Source organism: Daphnia carinata, chromosome 9 (genome assembly GCF_022539665.2).
Source record: "Daphnia carinata strain CSIRO-1 chromosome 9, CSIRO_AGI_Dcar_HiC_V3, whole genome shotgun sequence".
Classification (NCBI taxonomy): domain Eukaryota; kingdom Metazoa; phylum Arthropoda; class Branchiopoda; order Diplostraca; family Daphniidae; genus Daphnia; species Daphnia carinata.
In genome coordinates, this window is record NC_081339.1 from 4,359,637 (window position 1) to 4,379,892 (window position 20,256).

General features: G+C 39.3%; 4 protein-coding genes and 1 long non-coding RNA gene across 6 annotated transcripts in view; 2 read left to right on the forward strand and 3 right to left on the reverse strand.

The window, feature by feature from the left end:
• LOC130688887 (electron transfer flavoprotein subunit beta-like) overlaps positions 1–10,512 on the reverse strand; it is a 71,063-nt gene extending 60,551 nt beyond the window's left edge. Inside the window, exon 1 of the mRNA XM_059497051.1 lies at positions 10,509–10,512. The gene's annotated coding sequence lies outside the window, so the exon portion shown is untranslated. The remainder of the gene's footprint in view (positions 1–10,508) is intronic.
• On the forward strand, positions 1,439–1,757 carry LOC130688931 (uncharacterized). Its single transcript, XR_009000591.1, has 2 exons — positions 1,439–1,516; positions 1,583–1,757. It is a non-coding gene; the product is annotated as an uncharacterized LOC130688931 (long non-coding RNA).
• LOC130688911 (sodium- and chloride-dependent glycine transporter 1-like) lies at positions 4,754–9,278 on the reverse strand. 2 transcript variants are annotated; one of them, XM_057511928.2, is made up of 14 exons: positions 9,048–9,275; positions 8,424–8,641; positions 8,177–8,286; positions 8,067–8,105; positions 7,832–7,975; positions 7,609–7,765; positions 7,407–7,539; positions 7,087–7,325; positions 6,889–7,013; positions 6,640–6,826; positions 6,311–6,578; positions 6,074–6,241; positions 5,884–6,007; positions 4,754–5,810 (listed from the first exon to the last, which is right to left on the reverse strand). In XM_057511928.2, the coding sequence occupies exons 1-14, from the start codon at positions 9,057–9,059 to the stop codon at positions 5,719–5,721; spliced, it is 2,016 nt and encodes a 671-aa protein (XP_057367911.1). In that variant the 5' UTR covers positions 9,060–9,275; the 3' UTR covers positions 4,754–5,718. The 2 variants fall into 2 exon arrangements, with proteins under 2 accessions (XP_057367911.1, XP_059353028.1); XM_059497045.1 differs by lacking the exons at positions 5,884–6,007; positions 6,074–6,241 and having other exon boundaries at positions 9,048–9,278.
• A 588-nt stretch (positions 10,513–11,100) lies between the features above and the next one.
• LOC130688864 (ufm1-specific protease 2-like) lies at positions 11,101–13,433 on the reverse strand. The gene is made up of 7 exons (XM_057511878.1): positions 13,279–13,433; positions 12,564–13,215; positions 12,244–12,501; positions 11,906–12,170; positions 11,698–11,846; positions 11,529–11,633; positions 11,101–11,449 (listed from the first exon to the last, which is right to left on the reverse strand). Exons 1-7 carry the CDS (start codon positions 13,315–13,317, stop codon positions 11,238–11,240), a joined length of 1,680 nt encoding a protein of 559 aa, XP_057367861.1. The 5' UTR covers positions 13,318–13,433; the 3' UTR covers positions 11,101–11,237.
• A 2,921-nt stretch (positions 13,434–16,354) lies between these two features.
• Positions 16,355–19,850, forward strand: LOC130688872 (uncharacterized). The gene is made up of 4 exons (XM_057511887.2): positions 16,355–16,527; positions 16,643–16,729; positions 17,062–17,196; positions 19,038–19,850. The coding sequence occupies exons 1-4, from the start codon at positions 16,510–16,512 to the stop codon at positions 19,803–19,805; spliced, it is 1,008 nt and encodes a 335-aa protein (XP_057367870.1). The 5' UTR covers positions 16,355–16,509; the 3' UTR covers positions 19,806–19,850.
• Positions 19,851–20,256: the final 406 nt, after the last annotated feature.

Consider the following 20,256-nt stretch of genomic DNA (forward strand, 5'->3'; position numbering starts at 1 on the left):
GGGTTTCCGTACCACACCCATTTTCAGCCCAAATACGGTCCCACAATTGTTCACTTCCTTCGCTGCATGGACTTATTACTAACAATTCTTTTAGTGCAGCACTAACAGAATTTAACTTTAACACACTGTCAGGTGGTAGACTGAATAACGAAACAATAAATAATTGTTTGTTAAAATTCTATACTTATTTTGCAAGGGTACCTGACTGTGTTGGCCTAATACCAACTCATCCTCATGTTCAGTTAGGGATGAGTTTGGAAAAACCTCATTCACTGTTTGGAAACTGTTCCGTTCCAATTTGTTCTTTTCCCCTAGCTGAGCTTGTAGACTCAAAATTTGAGCTACACACAAATGAATAAAAGCAAATAAATAGAATCATTACGTATTAGGCCTTACCATCCTTAGCTTTGCTGTTATCTAATATTTTGTGTTGTTCCAATAATTGGGCCTGCAGCTTCATAATTTGATCTAATAAACAATAATTAATAATTGAAAACCAATATAATAATGTTTATACTTACCATTTTTTTGTTTTATTATCTTATCCATTTTTCAATTGCTCCTCCAGCCACGCGTTGTTCTCCAGCCACGCTACTCAATTAACTGCTAATGGGATACAATTAACTCAAATTGCTTACATGCCTGTAATAACGAAACCGACTGATAGATGGCTACGGGTAGAAAAAAGAGAAAAAAGTGCGATTTTTTTTTTTTTTTTCCGCCATTTTTTTTTTTATGTAAAACGGATTGCCATACGGATTGCCATATAGATCCGTTTTAACCGAAGTAAAAATAAACAAGATTGGCCTTTTTTTCTGTTTGCTACTCGCCATCTACCGGTCACATTTCTAGTTAATTCTCCCCATATGCAAAAAATTTTTAAGCCCGACTTAATAAGCCCGACTTTTCTCGGTCGGGCTTAAATTTTTTTCTGAAAAAACTGACACTCATCGGAATTGGTTGAAAATCACAGGGTATACTGAAAATTGAATACTGATTCCGGGAAAATTTCAGTTTTTTAAATTAAATTAATCTGTTTTGAAATACACCGAATATTTGACGCAATGCTAGCGCGCCAGTACCCTACAGCGCTTGCGCAATGCAGACGGATAACGAAGAAGGGGTTTAATTATTTTCAAATATTTTATAGACATCTAGGGGAAAAGTTATGAACTGCTTGTCTATCCCACGGTAAAATTGATGTCACTTGTTTTATTTCGAATGGCGTCGGAGAGGGAGGTGTGGCGGATGTGACCGACGTTCATATTACTGAAATTTCTCTTTCGATTTCCTGCATTTCAGGTTGGTCTTGAAAATAGATTTTCCTGTTTTCGCCTTTTGAGAGGTTTATACTTTGAAACAAATCTATACAAGTTTGGAGGCATTAAAGCTCAAATTTATTTAACAGAAGTATTGTACCACATTTAGAAAATTCTTTAAAGGAGAACCTTGACTAGGGTGTCCTTGATTACCAAGCATGTGTTACACTTTTCACAGTCTAATGCGACCAACTAAGGTATACAAGGTTTTCGTTGAAGAAAGCTATCATTCTTTGTAATATTTGTCACAATTTGATTGTCAGGATTCATTTCATCTTTATTGTTAGCAGTATTGGTTTCGTAAGTATACTTGCAGGTCTCTGAGATGTACCTAATACGCTGTGCTGGCTGTGGGATCCTTCTGTGACGGAAAGGAGTATTACCTGTGTTGCGGTTTCAGTGATAATATAACATCTAGTAATATACTTGTTTGATGAATTATTACATCCTTTAAACAAACCGTGGGGAAGTTAAAATTGAAATCAGTAAATTTTTTTCTCAACAATACCAAGTGAAGTGATCTAGTGCTGACGAAGAATGATTTCCTTTTTTCTTTGCAAAGTAATTGTTTGGCACTTACAAGAAAAGAGAAAGAAAAAGAGAACTTCATAAATTTTCATTGTAAGTATTTGCAAGCGTTTTTTTTACTGTAAAAAGTAAAATTAAAGTTTGTCTGATAATGTAAAGATGTGGTTGGTAAAAGTATTCTAAGTTTATGTTATGGCTGCGTAAATAATAAATGTTGAATAAAATACACAAACAAGTAAATTAAAAGTAAATTCGTTTTATTGTCCCTCCTCCACCCAACAATTCCACCACTATTTTATATACAACAACGCTACATTTTTATATACAAAAAAATACATATATACACAAATACACATACAATTAGTTAACCTGTTGGCTGCCAGCCATGCAACCCGTAGGTTGCTTAAACTACAGTAACTACGTAACACGTCTGAAGGATCGCTGACCAAGGGGGACTCGTCCTAAGACAAGCCCGGAGTGGCACGGTGATAGAAACCATTACGGGAATGCACACCCTGGTTTCTATCAGCGTACCGACAAGGAGGAGTCCCTAACGGTGCATTGCATACGGGGCCCGAAGGCCAATCTTGGGCAGATGCGACTGCTCCACCCCAAGGCAAATACGGCCAAGAGGCAGAGCAGCGCGGCCCGTCCCTACAAGCTAAAAAAAAAATGGGACCAAACGGCGTGGCAGCCAACAGGTTAACTATACAATACAACATACAACAAAACGAAATAGGACAATACCCGAGAAGTTCCGTCGCGAAGCCACCCGCGATAGCCATTTGTTTTTTCCCGATCTGAGGTTGTTCCATCGTTGTAGGCCACAGGCAAAAAACGGCGACGGCTGTGAAGGCGAATACAGCGATGAAGTGAAGGCGAAAACTGCGATGGGGCAAAGACGGCGATGAGGCGACGGCGGGGTAGATGGCGAAGAGGCGAAGGCGGCGATGAGGCGACGGCGGTGTAGATGGCGAAGAGGCGAAGATGAGGCGACGGCGGGGAAGACGGCGGGGAAGACGGCGAAAGTGGCAAAGACAGCGGTGAGGCGAAGAAGACAGCGGTGGTGCGAAGACGGCGATGAGGCGAAGACGGCGGTGAAGCGAAGACGGCGGTGAGGCGAAGACGGCGGTGAGGCGAAGACGGCGGTGAGGCGAAGACGGCGGTGAGGCGAAGACGGCGATGAGGAGAAGGCGAAGATTAGCGAAAAGCAGGACTTTGTTTCCTGTTTTACCTGCATAACAGATGTAAATAAATTAGCCAAAAAACAACACACCATTGATAGATAAGCGATTAAATTATGACTATGGTTCCGCGAAATATTAAAAAGACACAAGTTTGAAAACTAGTCAGGGTGTTTTCTTAGAATTCTTGGATTATTTTCTAATCCAAGGACCAATAATGATGGAACTGACCAAAGACAAAGGATGCTACATTTTAGAAATAGCCTTTCGTTCTAGAAAAATCTTATGCAAAACAACAACGAAACAACCTGACGATGACGATGGGTAGAAAATTAGGTTGGGAACAGGACTGATTTCTTTTTCATTACCAATCTGTACAAAAAAAAGGAAATAAATCAGATGAAAGAACAAGAGCATAATCATGGCCATCTGCAATGAAAAACTTTTGTAAAAAACGAAAAACAAATAAAATTCATCAAAGAGAAAGAAATACACTACATGACAATCAAAGTTTTCTATTGGCAACCTACTTGCAACAATAACATTTAACAAACCAATGTGTTATTGAGCTTTTTACATTGAGTAAAGATTCTGAAAGTCTAGCGGAAAAGTCTACTACAGATAAGTTGTATGGGGAACTAAAAGGTGAAAATATTACTAATTCCATTAGTCCGCTTCAACGTTAATGTGGAACTACCATATATCTCAAATAATAAGAGAACACCCAGTAAGCTTGAGTTTGCAAACCACCCACTACAACCTTATGAGTCAATTGACAATCTGTTGCGACAGACTCATTTGAAACCAATGCTCCCATGGTAAAATTTACAAGTATTTAAATTTGCCTTCTATGCTCTGGAGAGAAATTGAGTGACAAATAAATTAAAACTAAACTAAAGATTAAATTTCCCAAGACCATAAGAGATGAAGCACTTTTTCTTGGTTGCAATCTGAGTCCAATTTTCCTATGGTTTGTTAACGAGCAGCCATCTAACTATTCTAACTCTAAGCTAAAAAATAATCTCAGCCTTAGAGTTATGGTCATTTTTAACTTACTTGATACTAAAAACGCACGAAAACAACGATGGAATAGACAAAAATTAACGAAGCAAAGGCTGTTAGGACGTTTAGTCCGCCATGACAGCCATAGCAGACGACAGTCTCCTGCAATCCTTTACATTGAATCATAAATAATAAACAAATATTGCATTTTACGAGTATCGAACTTGAAACCTTCCTGTTACCAGCATAGCACTCTAACCATCTAAACTAACACGCCACTATTTGAAGTTTTCCAAGACCATATGATTAAACTTTTCTCGGTAAGGCGAGTATAATTATTCGTATTCAGTAAAAGACCCATTTGAACGATATTTGCCATATACTTATGGCAATCCGTATGGTTTCGATTCGCACATACGCTAATTTTATATTTTAGATTACTCCAAAACAATAAACTCTACGTAAAAACAAATTTCGTTTTCGTGTTCGTTGTTAAATTTTGAGTCAGAATCATATATAGTTATCTAAATTTAATATTATTATTTTCTAATAGGAAAAAATTTTAAGCCCGACAAAATAAACACAGCCTTCTGTTTTTTACGTTCAATTCAAAAAGTGGAATACTAATATAAAAATATACCCCATTTTCATGATCAGCGATCAATTTCGAATCGGACTAATGTATTTTTAATGAAATCTAGGATCTTGCCTCCAACCAAACATGCTTTAAACTTTTATTCTTCTTCAGTCACAACAGATAAAATCACTGTTTTTTTCAATTACACATATCAATAACTTCAGTTAAACTAAAGGAATTTGACTTTCACCATTTTGCCTACAAAATCACTAAAATTGTTTACATTATCATCTTCAAATTTCAAACAGTTACCTTTTCTTTCTTTCTTTTATGGGCCATCCAAGTTAGTATCAATATTTTGACCAGGAATTACCAGGAGTTGTAGGATGCGAACTATATATTATAGAAAACGAAATATATATGGATATATGTTATAGAAAACGAAAGCAGTGGAAATCTTGCCTAAACCTATGCTTTACCTTCAAGAGCTAATGTTAATAATAAACAGCTACCATTTACAACGATGTCAAAGTGCCGAAACAGACGATATAAATTTCACACTGTTTTTACGTTTCAAGGCTAAAGCACAATCTTTTTTTTATTCTTACATACCACCCTTGCTTCATTCAATTTTAATGTTTTTAAACATATATTCGGCGAGATATTTTCCATTGAATCTACAAGTGACAAACATTTTAAAAAACATGACGCCATGCGATACCTTGATTCAAGGTAAAATGCACCAAACGCGTATTAGCTTTTTCACTTAAAGATTAAACTCATAATTACTTATTCCTACCCCTAACAACGTTATGCTGAATTGCAAGAAAGACTGCCTCAGGATGTTTAGGTATCACATCATGCATTATCGTCAGGGTTCCATGGAGTTTCGCCTGGCGATCATACATAGTTGAAGAATAAATTGAATTTCAAATAAATTTACAATCAGATTATAGAATAAAGGGAGAGAGGCTATACATATAATTGAGATTGTGTGACTTGTGGATGCAATCCTTTTTCACGCGGTGAAATTTAACGAGAAATCTATAATTAAGCTAAGCGATTATTAATGCGGATTTGCTGGGGTATCGACAGATGGATGGTCGCTTCAATTGGGCCCCGTACATTTCATATTAATCCAATTGTCGCTTTCCGAGTCGCGTTCCAAAACAGTAGCCAACTCCAATTCTAACTCTTCGACTGGAATTGAAAAATTTCGCCTCATTAAGTAAAATAATGATACCGAAAGAATAGAATGCTTTTGAATACATACATCTTGAGCTGGGTAAAGCCAGCGGCACTTGTGAATCAGTGTGCGTCGGAGCTCCAGCCTCAATACGATGAACTTGTAAAGCCGGGCCCCAATCACTGCTTGGTTGCAGAAGAACTCGAATACGCTATAACGGAACGAAATGCTTGTTTTAACATTAATTCTCGAGGTCACAACACCTGTAGTTAGTCACCTCTAGAATGGGCCCATCCAATTGGAAAACCTTGTAGATAGCCACGATTGGAACCATGGCCACAGAAGACGACGCAATGAGAAATCCTATGATGGTAGCTTCCAAAGGATAAGTGTAATTGCCATAAGTAAGTGTACGGAAATCCACCAGAGTGAAAACCAAAATTGCCTTTCATGGGGCAAAGTTAGAAAAATCAAAATAAGAACTATAATTAATTTCTAAGACCAAATAACTTACGATGATGATAACAGGCGTAAAATATTTCCAGATAAATTTCCAATACCAACGCGGTGGTGCGTCATGTCCGAGCATTAATTTGATGTCATCGAGGAATCGATCGATACCATAATGCCATGCGATTACGCACACCTCGGCCATTCCGATTATCAACGCGGAAAAAGTAGCTGCGTAAGTGTCAATCAACTGGAGGACGTACATACCTCCATTGGTGCACATTACAAGACCAAGAAGAAACATGATCGTTGCGCTGGCCAACAGCACCCATCTAGATATTGAAAGGTGAAATTATAATAAAATTCACGAAAACATACAAGTTTGATAAGTACTTGTGATTTTTTCCGCGTAGCTTGTGAGGCCATATGTCAACGATTGTTGTAACTACCGTCTCCAAAACGGTAAATTGCGTTCCGAGCCCAAGTGTAAGCAGCATGACAAAAAAGAGGATTGACCATAACGGAGCGATTGGTAATCGAGCTACTGCTTCGGGATAGACGGCAAATGCAAGTCCAGCTCCTGTGTACAATCATTTTTGTTTAATGTGAAACGAAAGGTGGGCAAAATTTTAAAATACATACCTTGGGTGGCAACTTTATCGACGGTGGTGCCCAGCTCAAATGCCATGAAACCAATGATACCGAAGATTACAAAGCCGGCAAAGAACGCTGTCAAGACGTTACCAGTTGCCACAATTACGGCATCCCTGTTGAATAAGTGTTACGTTTAGTATTGCGGTCATACAAATATAATGCTCTACTGGTTATAATAACGATTACCTGAAACAGTTGTTGTGAAAACGGTTGTAGCTGGCGAGTGTGATCAATCCTCCCCAGCAGGGCGACAGGGAAAAGAATATTTGCATGGCTGCATCCCCCCACACACTTGCTTCGGTCAGCTTACTCCACTGAGGAGTCAGGTAAAACATGATACCATCCGTAAATCCCGGTAGTGTGGCTGAGCGAATCAACAGAATCGTCAGGATCACGTAGGGAAACAGAGCAGTGAAATAGACTGCCTAACGTGATCCACACAAATCAATTTAAATTTCGAGGCTAATCAAAAACAAATAAATAGAAACAATTTGTTTTTTTTTTACTTTGCCGAAGCTTTTGATTCCTCGTAGGAGCACGAAAAAGACACACACCCAGGCAAGAAGCAGACAAAGTGCTAATTCCCAGTTAATTGGACCTAAATCGTGGATGCCCGGGCTGATGTCCAGGACGCGTTTGCTATTCCAAAATAAATACAGGATTAATCACTACGAATAATTTATTTAGAGAAGTTCTGCTTATCCATACTGGAAGTATTCATCTGCGGGAAGCCTGCTGTTGGTGTTCATTAATTCCAATTCTTTCCAGAAAGAATCACTCACTTCAGATTTCATGTGACATGTTCTACTGGAATCCACCAATCCATCCAGTAAGGTACAGTTTTTAACATCAAAATCTCGACAATCTAAACAGAATATTAAAAAGATGATATCAGTTCAGGTCAAGTAAATTCTTTTAATTTCAACCTTACTGTTGGTATTCCAAACATTGCTACAGGAAGTCCAAGGAAGGACAGACGTCATGGAAGCAAACAAGTATCTAAATGACCAGGCTACCACCATGTTGTAGTAGATACCAATGAAGAACGATATTACAAACATAGCATATCCAATTCCTGTTTAAGAAATGTTGCGTAAGATTCCACTCTAACAGCCCGCCAATAAGCAAGGTCAGTGGCTTTTATCCATTTTAATCAAATGCATTACCTTGGAAGAACGGAGCTACTTTCCATATGCTAACGGGCCCTGGATATTTAAGACCACACATTTAGTTGCAACTGACAGGTGAGTGGATTATTTCAATGGCAAGGGCTTACCTTCACTGGCGTATTGCCCAAACGAGAGTTCAAAAAAGAAGAGAGGTAATCCAGCAAAGACGTACATGATAGCATACGGAATTAGGAAAGCTCCACCGCCATTGCGATAACTGAAATCCAAACAAACAATTCAAGAAATATAATCAACCATGATGTAGGGGTTTTTCAGCTCTAATATATATGGAAGGAAACGGAAGCTTATTCCTGCCACCAAAAAAAGGGAGCAAGAATCATGCACTGCGCTTACCAAAGATAAGGAAACCGCCATATCGTACCCAGTCCCACAGCATAAGAAAAACACGAGAGGATAAATTCCAATTTGTTTGACCAATTGCCGCGTTCGACATTCTCGTCACGTTTCACGATGACCGAATCGAGTGCATTACGGTCACAGTTAACGATCTTTATCGTGGGCTCCTTCAGCCATGGAGCTTCTTCGTCGTCATTTACGGTTTTGTAATGATCCTGTAATATGAGAATGAATTAAAAGATTGTCATAGATAAAAAATTTTCTTTAAAGCGTCCGACAAACACGAGCGTTCGGGGAAAGTCAACCCACGCTTACATAAAAAGGTCATTGTGAACGTCAGAAGAAAAAAAAAACTGCACGCTGCAATACCCCACTTTCCCGCTATCGATTGCCGGCTCCCGCGGCTATACTACGCGAAGCGCATACAATCCAACATAAAAGCGCTTCCTAATCGGGGATTTTTTCCTTAACATAATTCGTTACCTCGCAGCCGGCTAAAAATACTTCCAGATTCTTCCGCAACTCAAAATACACGTGTATCACCATATAAGGCGCATTTAACAACAGCGAAAGCCTGTACCGGATGTCATAATATAAACAACTTAACAAGTTACGGCTTACCTTGTGAACCATGGTTGAATGATTGAACCTATCCGTTCAGTTGCGAACGGCAATAAAACAGGAAACACGTCAGCTCCAGACGACAGTCGCGCGTTGAATGAAGCTCGCTCACGGTCCCGTTTTCTAGTTTATAGCTCGACTCATCGGTGCACGTTGAGAAGTGTATGGCAGAACGATCAACTTCTGCATTTGATGAATTGAACTGAAAATGAAAACATTGTTTTCTATTATTCTTTCTTCTTTATTTACTTTGCATGAAGATGACAGTTAAAATTATACTTGCCTTTTGCTTGTTGACATATCGACATCATTGCAAATTTTGCAGAAATCAGTTCCACGTCGAATTCATTTGAAACCTAGCAATAAACTATTATCAAACCGGATAACTCCAATCTCGTCGCAACACGTTTTAACTATTATTCAGCCGGTTCTATTATTTTTAAACTTTCCCTTTAAAATAAAAAGGGTTGCCACCAGACGAGCTGCTTTCTGTCAGTTGTCAAATAGAAGAAGGAAGCGTCAAAATAGTGAAATTATCTGGTACGTAGATATTTTCTCTAAATCTTTACAATTCGTTTGGCTATTTACTCAGGCGATTCATGCTCCTATTTCGGCTTGACTGTCGCAATATAAGAGAAATTGGTAACCCGCAAAAAAAAAAAAAAAAAAAAAAAAAAAGTTACAGTCACGCTCACGTGAAAGCCACGAACCGGCTGATGCAACGTCGACAAAACCAGACATTTCCAGTTACTACCAGACAAGCCCAGCTTTTCACGGCAGGAAAAGTGGGGGTGGTAACGTGAACGAGCCAACAGTCCCGGTTTCCCGAGGCTGGATCAATAATAGACGCTCCACGGTTGCCCGTTCTCAAGTTTACTCTTTTTTGTGTCTCACTGTTAATGTCTAAACGGATGCAAATCAAGACGGGAAAAAAAAGGAAAGGCTAGATCAGTCGAAAGCTTCAAATGACTCGGCATTAAAATTTTCGCCAGTCCAGGGGATTCTTAATGTAAAAACCAATTAAAGGTTTAGGATTTCTTCTCGGTCCAATTATGCCACGGCACCCCGTAAACATCGAATTTCAACATCGTATGTGAAAATCCTTGCGCCATAAAAGAACTCGATATCTTTTGTGTCTTGTATGGCACAATATCAAACTGTGAAATTGTTTTAAGAAACCCACAATCAAGGATAAACTGGAATTTTTCCTGAAGTAGCTAGAGGTTTGCAGTCGCTTGTCATCCGAAATGGATGGCACGGAATCCATCAGCTGATAATAAAATTATCAACTTGAGAAAAATAGGCGAACGTGATCAGCGCCAAAGCTCGTCTTCGAAGGTCATCAGACTGCGTACCCGAAGTTCACGTTTGCTGATAGGATTTCGGTTAAAGCGACGCAAACAACAAGGTCTGTTACATACTAATAACGAAAACAACAAAATACGTAACCAGAGCCGAAACTTGCAACCGCAAATGTTTCGCTAGAATCACCCAAGTCATAAAAATGTCGTTTTAATAAGGCACCATCTAGTGGATTCGCCATTAAAAAAACAAACATGACCATTCATTTTTTTCCCACGTATTTCTCGTCCAATTTTACATCAAATCTTTTTGGATCCCGAGTCATTGATTCTGAAAAAGCAGGGACGTTTGATGTCCTCAATTTCTCCATCGTAGATTACGTTTTTTAATATTAGATTTAGCCTTGTCGAAAAGCTATTGATCCCAATGGATGTACTGTGTTCAACCTACCCAGATAAATTCTACTGTCCTAGACAACAAAAGGACGTTCGATAGGGAGCACCTATATAACTATGGCTTGTCTCAAACAAACTCAAACAGACTGTGACTTTGGTATACATGCTCTTATACTATTTAAAAGGAGAACTGACCTGAAAAAAAAAAAGTGCGCCTAAAGATGCCCGAAATATCACATTCCTTTACTTCTGTTTGAGTTGTTTGTTTAACTAACCAAATCAAAACCTATAGATAAGAAAATAAATGTAAAAAGGAAAAAAATAAATTTTTAGTTAAACTTATGTTGTTACCAATGTAGACTTCCCCACCTTCATGAATTTATTAAAAGATAAAACAGCACCCAGCCAATATGAAAACTTCATTCTGCAAATAACATTTGACGTTTCCCGCGGACAAGGGGGAAAAGTTGATAAATATCCATGGCTTTTCACCCTAAAAAGATGTAGGTCTGAGAGGTAGGCACATGTTATAAAAGGAATCCGCTTTCCAGAAGCTTGAAGGTTTCCAGTTACACCAGCCTTTATTCTGTATAACTCGCAAGTCTTCACCTCCAGTATAATGGGGATCTAATATAAGGAATCGCGCATCACCCGTATCTTGATTAAAATCAATTCCAATAATTGTGTGAGCCAAAACGCCACCGCCTGCAATGAAAATGTTGAAAATTATTAAGGTCATGGAGCGCAAAAACCCGAATGATGTCATTTAAATATGGCGCCATACCGATCATGATGGGAGTCCCGTGCATTCGGAAATGCTCAGATATTTGCTGTGCTTTAGAACTCATTTCCGCACCACTCGATACGTTAAGAATAGTTGATTCGACACCTGGATTATTCCGATATTTGGAAAGAAACTTATTTAGGTTCACATTGGTAATCGAAGAACGTACCGATAAGCGTCTGAAGACAAAATGATACTTCCATAGAACCGATCCACTGTCTGGATTTGACAAAACTAGGGGGCTTGTCTCCAATATCCACCAAACATTGTTGGATTTCATGATGGGTTGGAACTGTACGTTCGGTGTATCCTTGAAGGCTAAAGCAATTCAACATTATTAGCAAGTTCACTACTGAATTTGTACCAGAACAACCTACCGAAACCAAGAAATAATAGACTGCAGCGACCTGTAGGCGCAACCCCAGCCGTTGTCATCGAAATTATCTTGCATGTAGTGATGGTAGGCATATCTGCCTTGAACCAAAGAGACATTGCTACCAGTCAGGTTAAGGCCCACGTGCGTGTTGATCAGCTGACGACTCTTTTCATAATCTCTGGCAAACCAATGTTTATTGCCGCGTTTAAAAATTGGACGGTCCATTGGTAAATCAAACCATTGGTGAACATCCTTACGATAACCCTCTAACAAAAAAAAAAAAAAAAAAAGAAAATATTTAATAACCTTGGCATTCAGTTACAAAATGATTCAAAATACCTAATGATTGGTCGCTCCTCTGTGGGTGGTACACCAATGTAACGTAATGTTGCAAAGATTCGGGATAGAAATGGAATATTTCGGGTATTTCAATATTGCGGATTGAGGTGTGACGAAGTTGTTCCTTTAAATCTTCCATCATGAGTTTCAGTTGGCGGGTGATGGCCATACAAAGGATTGGTCCAATGTTCTCTGCTGGATCTGACCAGGGGACCACTGAGATTGTATCAAATGAGAGACACAGGACATGGCTATTTCCTAACAAAGTGACAGAACTGCATCAAATAAAGATTTTTAAAAACTTCAACTGAAAAACTTACTTCTCTGATGGTATATTAGTGGTGCACACTGTGGAACATCTGAAGATGCATCCTCCAAAACAGTTGACCAATACAGTTTGAAGAGCAGTGCAACATCCTTGTCAACTGATTTTTTCTTGGTCTTGATATTTTCCTCTTCGTCTTCATCTTGCATGTATGTTGTAAGTTCTTCAACGTTGACATCTTGTGGGGCTCCATACAGTACTGACTTATCCCCACTACACAAGAGTGCAACTTTTGATTTGTCCAACACAAATGAAGCTGCATCTGAGTTAATCTTGTCCAAAAGTTTATCAAGGAATTTGTCTGTCTCGTCTTCTTTGGATGAAAGCTGAACAGAGATCTTGGTTTCAACTCTTAGTGTTGCTAGGTCAATAGCATCAATAGTTTTGAAAGAAACATTCTTGAAAGTGTCATCTTGATCTTGAATGAAGCACTTTAACTTTTCATCTTGGACCAAAGCTATATAGTTATCAGAGTTAATTTCGTCTAGGCAACGGCCAAACGCTCCAATTCTCTCTAGCCCAGCTGGCAGTATATTTTCGTAGTTTTCATCGACCTTCTGTTGGTTGAGGAACGTCACGGCCGTTACAGTTTTTACCGATTTAATGCCGTACAAGACTGCACTTTCGCCCTGGTATCTCTCCAATCGCTAAAAAAAGGACATGTGGTTAATGCATTAAACCAAATGTCAACCCAGATATTAGAATATTACCTTGACAAGAGTGGATAATAGGACGACTTTGGTCGACATGGTCTTGCAATGAGTTGTCGTTTTTTTTTCACATTACCAGAAGACAAGTGTCAATTATCTTGCACTGCCACCTGTTGACAAGTGCATGAATCCATGGCCAGCATGCGTGATTAAGAGACCACCCGACAGCACGATGTCCGTGATTTGACCGATGTCCGTAATCTATGAATGTCTGAGTAGAAGAAAATGGAAATTAATTTTGTTGCAGAACAAGAGAACACTAAGACATTACATATTCGACATTTTCTTTTCGTCTACTGACAGATGTTACCGTATTCAATATTCTACATGGAAAGCAAAGTTTGTAGAGTTTCTACTGGTACTTTGCCAATGTTCCAGGTAAAAAAGTTCACAGTAATTTTTCTGATCACTCCCCACCCCCCACATAGCTTTTCACTTTTCAGGCTTTTGCAATCCGCCTGATGGATGGAACGTGGACTTTAAGAAAACACAACATGTGAATGATCAACGACGTGCCATCACCAGGGTGCTGTTACAAACTACTGGCCAAACTTGATTTGATAAATTGTAGGGCGTTGAAACAATGCATTTTTTCTTTTTTTAAATTAAAATCACTCGGCCTTTTACCTGATGGCTGGAAAATTCTCAAAGAGACAAATTACTGTACGCCCATTTCTCATCCACCATTTGTTCTATTGAATTTTTCTGAAACGTGGTCGAGGAAGGACACGAGCGGATGAATTGAACGGCAGCAGCGCATCAATCTAGAAATTAGCATGTCTTTTTTTAAGGGTTTTGAATTTGACGTTTGATAGTAAGAAACAAAACGTACGACACGCTACGTACCCGCTCATAGCACCGCAATTATTGGCCAATTAATCCGTGTAACATAATGTGCGCAATTATTAAACGCGTGACCGAAGAGCCCATCGAGGAAGGCAGCCAATCCCTGTAAGGTAAAATAAAAAATAAGAATTTAACCTATGACACTTTGCGCACCGCTTTCGAAATAATTTAAAATTGCAGGCAAAAATGATAATAATACGTTGGCCTTCTCTCTTTGTGTTCCAGAGACTTTAAAGTCGATCCCCCTCTCTCTTTATCGAATGTGTGTGGTTATCAACCAAAAAAAAAAAATTGAATGTCGGCTAAGCATTTTTCCGACCGTGTCCTCTAAGCTGGCCAAATGACTTTTGCTTACATAATGACGTCAGTTATAATAATGACAGTTTGGCAAAATTATGGGGCAAACTGTCACTGCTGCAGGCAAAGAGAACACGCCTCTATTTTTCTTACATCTCCTCTTTACGAGAGGGGAAAAAATATGAATTTGTTTTCTTTTGTTGTTTGGCTTCTCACAGGTCGGTTTTGACCATTTTCAATGGAAATTATTCCCCCGCCCTTCCCATTGAAATGGAGGAAAAAAATACAACATAGATTTTTATAGTCTAGATGATCGTTATTCACCGCAACACATTGATGGCCGATCGTGACTTTATTGTCGAAATGGCACGCGGCCAAACGAAACAAAAATTCACACACGTAATGATTCTCAGCATTGGTTTTTATCCGGGAGTCTGGACTATTGACCATTCACGCGTGTTATAAGATTATATTGTAGTTTTTTTTTTCAGAAAGAAAATATCCCCATGGATTTCTATATAACTCCCCCCTTTGGAAACCCCAAATATAAAAAGGAAAAGATTGGATACAAGAGGATGCCAATGCTGAAATATATAAGAACTTGACCCAAATCAAATCATCTTGAGATCGGACAATTAAAAAAAGACCGTTTGTTCCCGAGCTTGTTAAATTATCTAATTGAACACAATAGGTCTCGCGTTATTGTTTTAAAAATACGGGGTGATAGGTGTGAGAAAATTATTCCATTCAAAATTCGACCGCGTCTGGACTTTTAACCGCTTTATGTCTTACTTTTAATTTTTTTTTCACGACTTTCTTTTGTTTTGTTTTCTGATGCTGCCTGCCAATGTCGTTCTCGCTCAAACCTATTACATTGTTTTATGTAGGGGGGTGTTTTCTCTCAGCTGGAAATAATGATACACAGTGCCTCAACGGGGGACTCCGGTCAAGCCCCGCAGAACGGACACGCCTCTCTGCACGCGCATGAACATCGCAATATAACCTATAGAAATCGTACCTGCTATTATTTATGTACACGAGATGGGTAGCCGGAGAATCGTTCTCTTCGACAGTTCAAGATCGTTGTCTGTTATTTCTGCCGACTGGCCATTTTTACGTCCGTACGCGCGGACTTGACCCACTTTTATTCCCTGCCCGAAAAGACATAATAACTAAAATAAACAAATAAACAAAACAATAAAAATAGTTTACCTTTTTTTTTTAACGTGTGGATGGTATTCGCCCTTGCTAATATATCACCACCATCTTCTACATCAATTGTTGTGCGGCCGAATGTTTATTTTCACGCGTGCGTGCGGCCACTGTTCCTTTAGAAAAGTGGATCGTCCGGTGGGTGAACAATTCTTTTCTTCTAGCCACCCGCTGGGTTCGTATCCTGTTATAATTCCTAAAGTCCGCTAAATATCCATCAAGCACGACGCGTGCGGACATCACATTAAGGTGTTTTGCGCACCCAATTGAGCCATTAACCGTCAATGCACGACAGCTGAAGGCTGCGATGATTTTGTATTTTTCTCGAATTAAAGTTTTTTTTTTTTCTGCGCGGGAAACTAACTGGAAAAAAAGAGAGAAACAAGATTTATTATTATTAGATTATTTATATATATATAACGTATTTAAACCGCATAGAGGGGGTGACATGTAGTGCCATCTAGCGGCGACCTGCTTTTCCTTCCTTCCTCCACCCGCTGGATGCGTTTAGAACACCGCAAATTTTGCGTGCTCCGGGCATGCACCGAGTTCCCTCCTCCTCCACCCTGAAGAGTGTGGGTGGGTTCATGAGGTATGCTTCGCCTCGTGCTGTACGTTAAGACGAGAGGCCTCCGTATAATCAAAACAGCTGCTGGGCCTTTTCCTTTCTGGAATAGAGAGTAAGAGTTCTTTGAAGGCGAGGATAAAAGGCAGCGCGTTATTCGTTCGGTTGTCTTACTGTCGATTCACAATTCGCAGAGTCACTTGTGTCCAATCCTCCGCTCTCCACCTATTTTTTTAGAGCAAAAAAAAATTTTATTTCGTTTAATTATAAAAAAAAAGAAAATTCTACACAATTTATTACATCCGTTCAACATGGCACGACCACACCAGGTGAATCTACTCATCCCTCCCTGCTACTTCTTACTCCCCTTTTTTCGGAAATAACGTGACAAAGTGTGCTCTTATTTTCTCTCTTTCATTTGGTTCTTTTATCCCACATCGGTAGTTGACTGTGATCTTCTCCGTCTTTTGGATTATTACGCAATGCTTGGCTGATTACTATTCACCAGCTAATTACGACACGTATTACCAGGTAAAAACCTTCTATTGTTATTTTGCCCTTTTTGAAAACCAAAAACTGTTGGCTTGGATTCACTTTCTTTTTTGCAACGCAAAAATTAGTTTCGACTATCAGCGAAATTCAGATTTCCGTAATAACAGTTGATGTCTTTTTAAATTTGAAAAAAATTTTTTGAAAACCGCCGTTTTTTTTAGTTGTCAAAAACCTTTGGTTTTTTGGGGGGCCATTAAAAATTTTCGTTGCTGGAAATTTCAAAATGATGATGACTTTGATTGCATCCACCCTAATAATTTAAAAATATTTTTGTGAATTCCCGCATTTTTTTTCTCGGGGTGGGCGTGAAGGTGCCGGCCTACTATCAGTACAGTTGGGAAGTGAAGGACGAGCCATCCGGCAATGATTATCGTCAACAGGAGACCCGCGACGGCCATTTGACCACTGGATTGTATCAAGTTCTTCTACCCGGTGGCCGCCACCAGGTAAGTTTCACGCCATTTTTATTTCTTTTTTAAGATTAAACAAAACAAAAAAAATGGGCCTTTATTTTACAAGATGGTTGAGCCCTCTTGTCCTACATTCTCTGCCTCAAAAGAAAAAATTGTTCAAAAACAAGACACGGTTCGCCAAGTTTCACAAACACAAAAGTCGTGCTTGTAGGGTTCAAATTCTTCTCCAGTATTCCTTTCTCTAACTTCAGAGCTCGCACAGTGTTTTCTTTTATATTGGGATTCAGAAAAAAAGAAAAAACGTTGAATCGCGTAAAAACGAGTCGCAATTCACGGTATCTAAGGAGAGTACGTTTATAAATTCCGTCTCAATGGTTTTTCACTTTCTTCCTCATTACATAAGTTTCAAATGATTCCCTTTTCCTCGTATGGCGACATCATCTTTGCAATTGCAAACAACGTACTCTCTACAAAAACAACAAACTATCAAACGGGCGGGGGTCCACTTCAATTTTTTTTTTAGCGCCAAAAGAAAAAATACAAAACATCAATATTTTAAAGGTGCGTATCGATTGACAAATGAAGAGAAATTTTTCAGCCCATCGCAAAAAACAAAGAAGGGAGCTCAACAAGAGTGAGAGTATACAGAGCCTCCTGCTGTTCACGTTGTCCTTCGTTCACAGCAGCAGCTCAAAGAGAGATGCACCTGACGTTTTGTGTTCCAAAAAAGAAAAGGATCTTTAGTCAGGCGACACTTGGATCACGATAATTACCGACATCCTGCCCCGTGAACTGCAATGTTTCTAATAGCCCTCTAGTTAAAGAGCGTAATCATATACAGGGCTAACTAGGATTGCGCAAACAACTTCTCCCATTTTTTCTTTTATATACTTTACCGTATCCTCATTAGAACGAGAATAATGTGTGACGTCATTCGAATGTTGGAACGTGACCAATTGAACAAACGAACGAAAGGGAATCCCTTGCGTTGGTTTATTAACGAGGGTATCAGACCACACAACAAACGACACCCCCGGGTAGTTTGGGTACGATCCGCTATAATTTAAGCCGTTCGAAACAAAAGAAGGAAGGCTTATTAATAATTATCTTCGTGTTCCCTCGACCTTGCCGATTATGTGGGAGCAAGAATATAACGGACGCGGGAAGAAAAACATTTTTTTTCCACGGCGCTGATTACAGCGCGTGAAATAGAGTCGCACAAACAGAAAGGTAAGTAAGGTATACAGGTACATCTCCTTTTTTTTTATATGTGTGAATCAATCATTTTCCCTTTTTCGCGGTAAAGGCAAAACAAAAGAAAAACGAAGAATGCATTTTTCGTGCTGTGATGATCCGCACGGTTTTTTTTTTTTTTACTATTCAATTTTTCCAGTTGATTTCGTGGCCGCCCACCTTATTTTCCTCCTTTCGACATGTTCAAAAAGGAAAAGGATATAAACGCAATAATATCCGTTGCTTTACTAAATTTAGTTGTTACGATAGAAAGTCATACGAGACTAATTAGGTTACACATTGGTCAACTATTTTTTCCTTTTTATTATTATTAACGAAATTTTATTTCCTTTCTCCTCGCCGGTATAGATACTACAATTACATTCGCCAGTGCTTATTATCAGATTGAACGAGCGTTAAAAACAATTTCAAATTGCCCATCAGAGCATGGAAGACGACAAAAAACTGTAGCAACTCCCCCCTTCTAATAATATTCTTTCCTTCCAAGGGTTGAATAGCAACGATTTTGTTTTCACAGAATTCCATTGCGTGTCTGCGTTCTGATTAAATAATCCCTTTGTTTTTATTCTTTTTTTATTTATTTATTCATGCGCTTTAATCTGGGGGAACGATCGACTTAGACGGTCAATTATAGAGTGGACAAGGACTCGGGCTTCATGGCCGACGTCAGCTACCAGGGCGAAAACAACTATTTCACTTTCAAGAGTAACTACCAGCATCAGTTGTCCGACACAGACTACATCAAAGCCCCGGCCCCGCAAGGATCCATCCCACCGGTCACTTACGCCATCGACTACGCTCCGGTGGTAGCGCAACAACCGCCCGCGGCCTATCACAACTACCCCTCATCGTACGATAATTACGAGCCCCATCGTCCGGCTTACATCAGCTACAACTCCGCCATTCAAAAACAACAAGAGGCAGACACGTATTACGACGCGACGGAGAGACCTAGTTATCCTGCCCGTCCCCAGCAATCTTATCCCACCCGTAACAAATACGGATTTGATGATGCACCGGCCATCCGGACGACAACAACAACAGCCGCCCCGATGACTAACCCGCCCGTGACGACGACCGAAGCAACGACCACGACGGCTGCGCAAAGCGACTACGATTACGCTCATAAACCCGATTACTCTGTGCCGATGTATCCGCTCTACCGGGCGGATTTCTATTCCGCTCGAGCTAAGGCTGGCAAATCTGTTGCGCAAACGCAAGATAATTACGGAGTCGACGAAGAAGGCTACACTTACATCAAACCATCGGCCAAATATTCGATTCCCGATAAATTGGGATCGTATGAAATTAATCACCGGAAAGCCACCGCGAGGAAACCAATGGTTTCGGATTATCAAGCCCCAGAAGCCCTTATCCAATCAAAGTGAAACGGAGGTCTTTTTTAGAAAAAATCAAACAGAAAAGATAAAAACTGGAGGAAAATGGGGAGAGGTGAAAGTAATATAACGCACGGAACTACAAGAAACACACAAAAAAAGAAAATTTATGAGCATTTTTTAAAAATATTTTCTTCTTATTTCTACAAATGATTGTGTTGCTCTGTGCTCATCAATGTCCGAGAAAAACTATTTTTTGCCAACTGTAATTTATCAACAATAAACAACTTCGAAAAAAATTCATTCAATTTTGAAATTTACTTTCTTTTTTTTTTTGCAGAGGACAACGTCAATCATTTTGAATAGGGGGAATTTAAAGAAAAATTAAAAGATTGGGCAATAATTACAAAAAAATTTTAGGCTGTCGAACTTTATAAACATGTTGAACACGCAGGTGTTAGCCCCAGGGTGTTATTAACTCACGCGTAATAAGCGTTCGTCA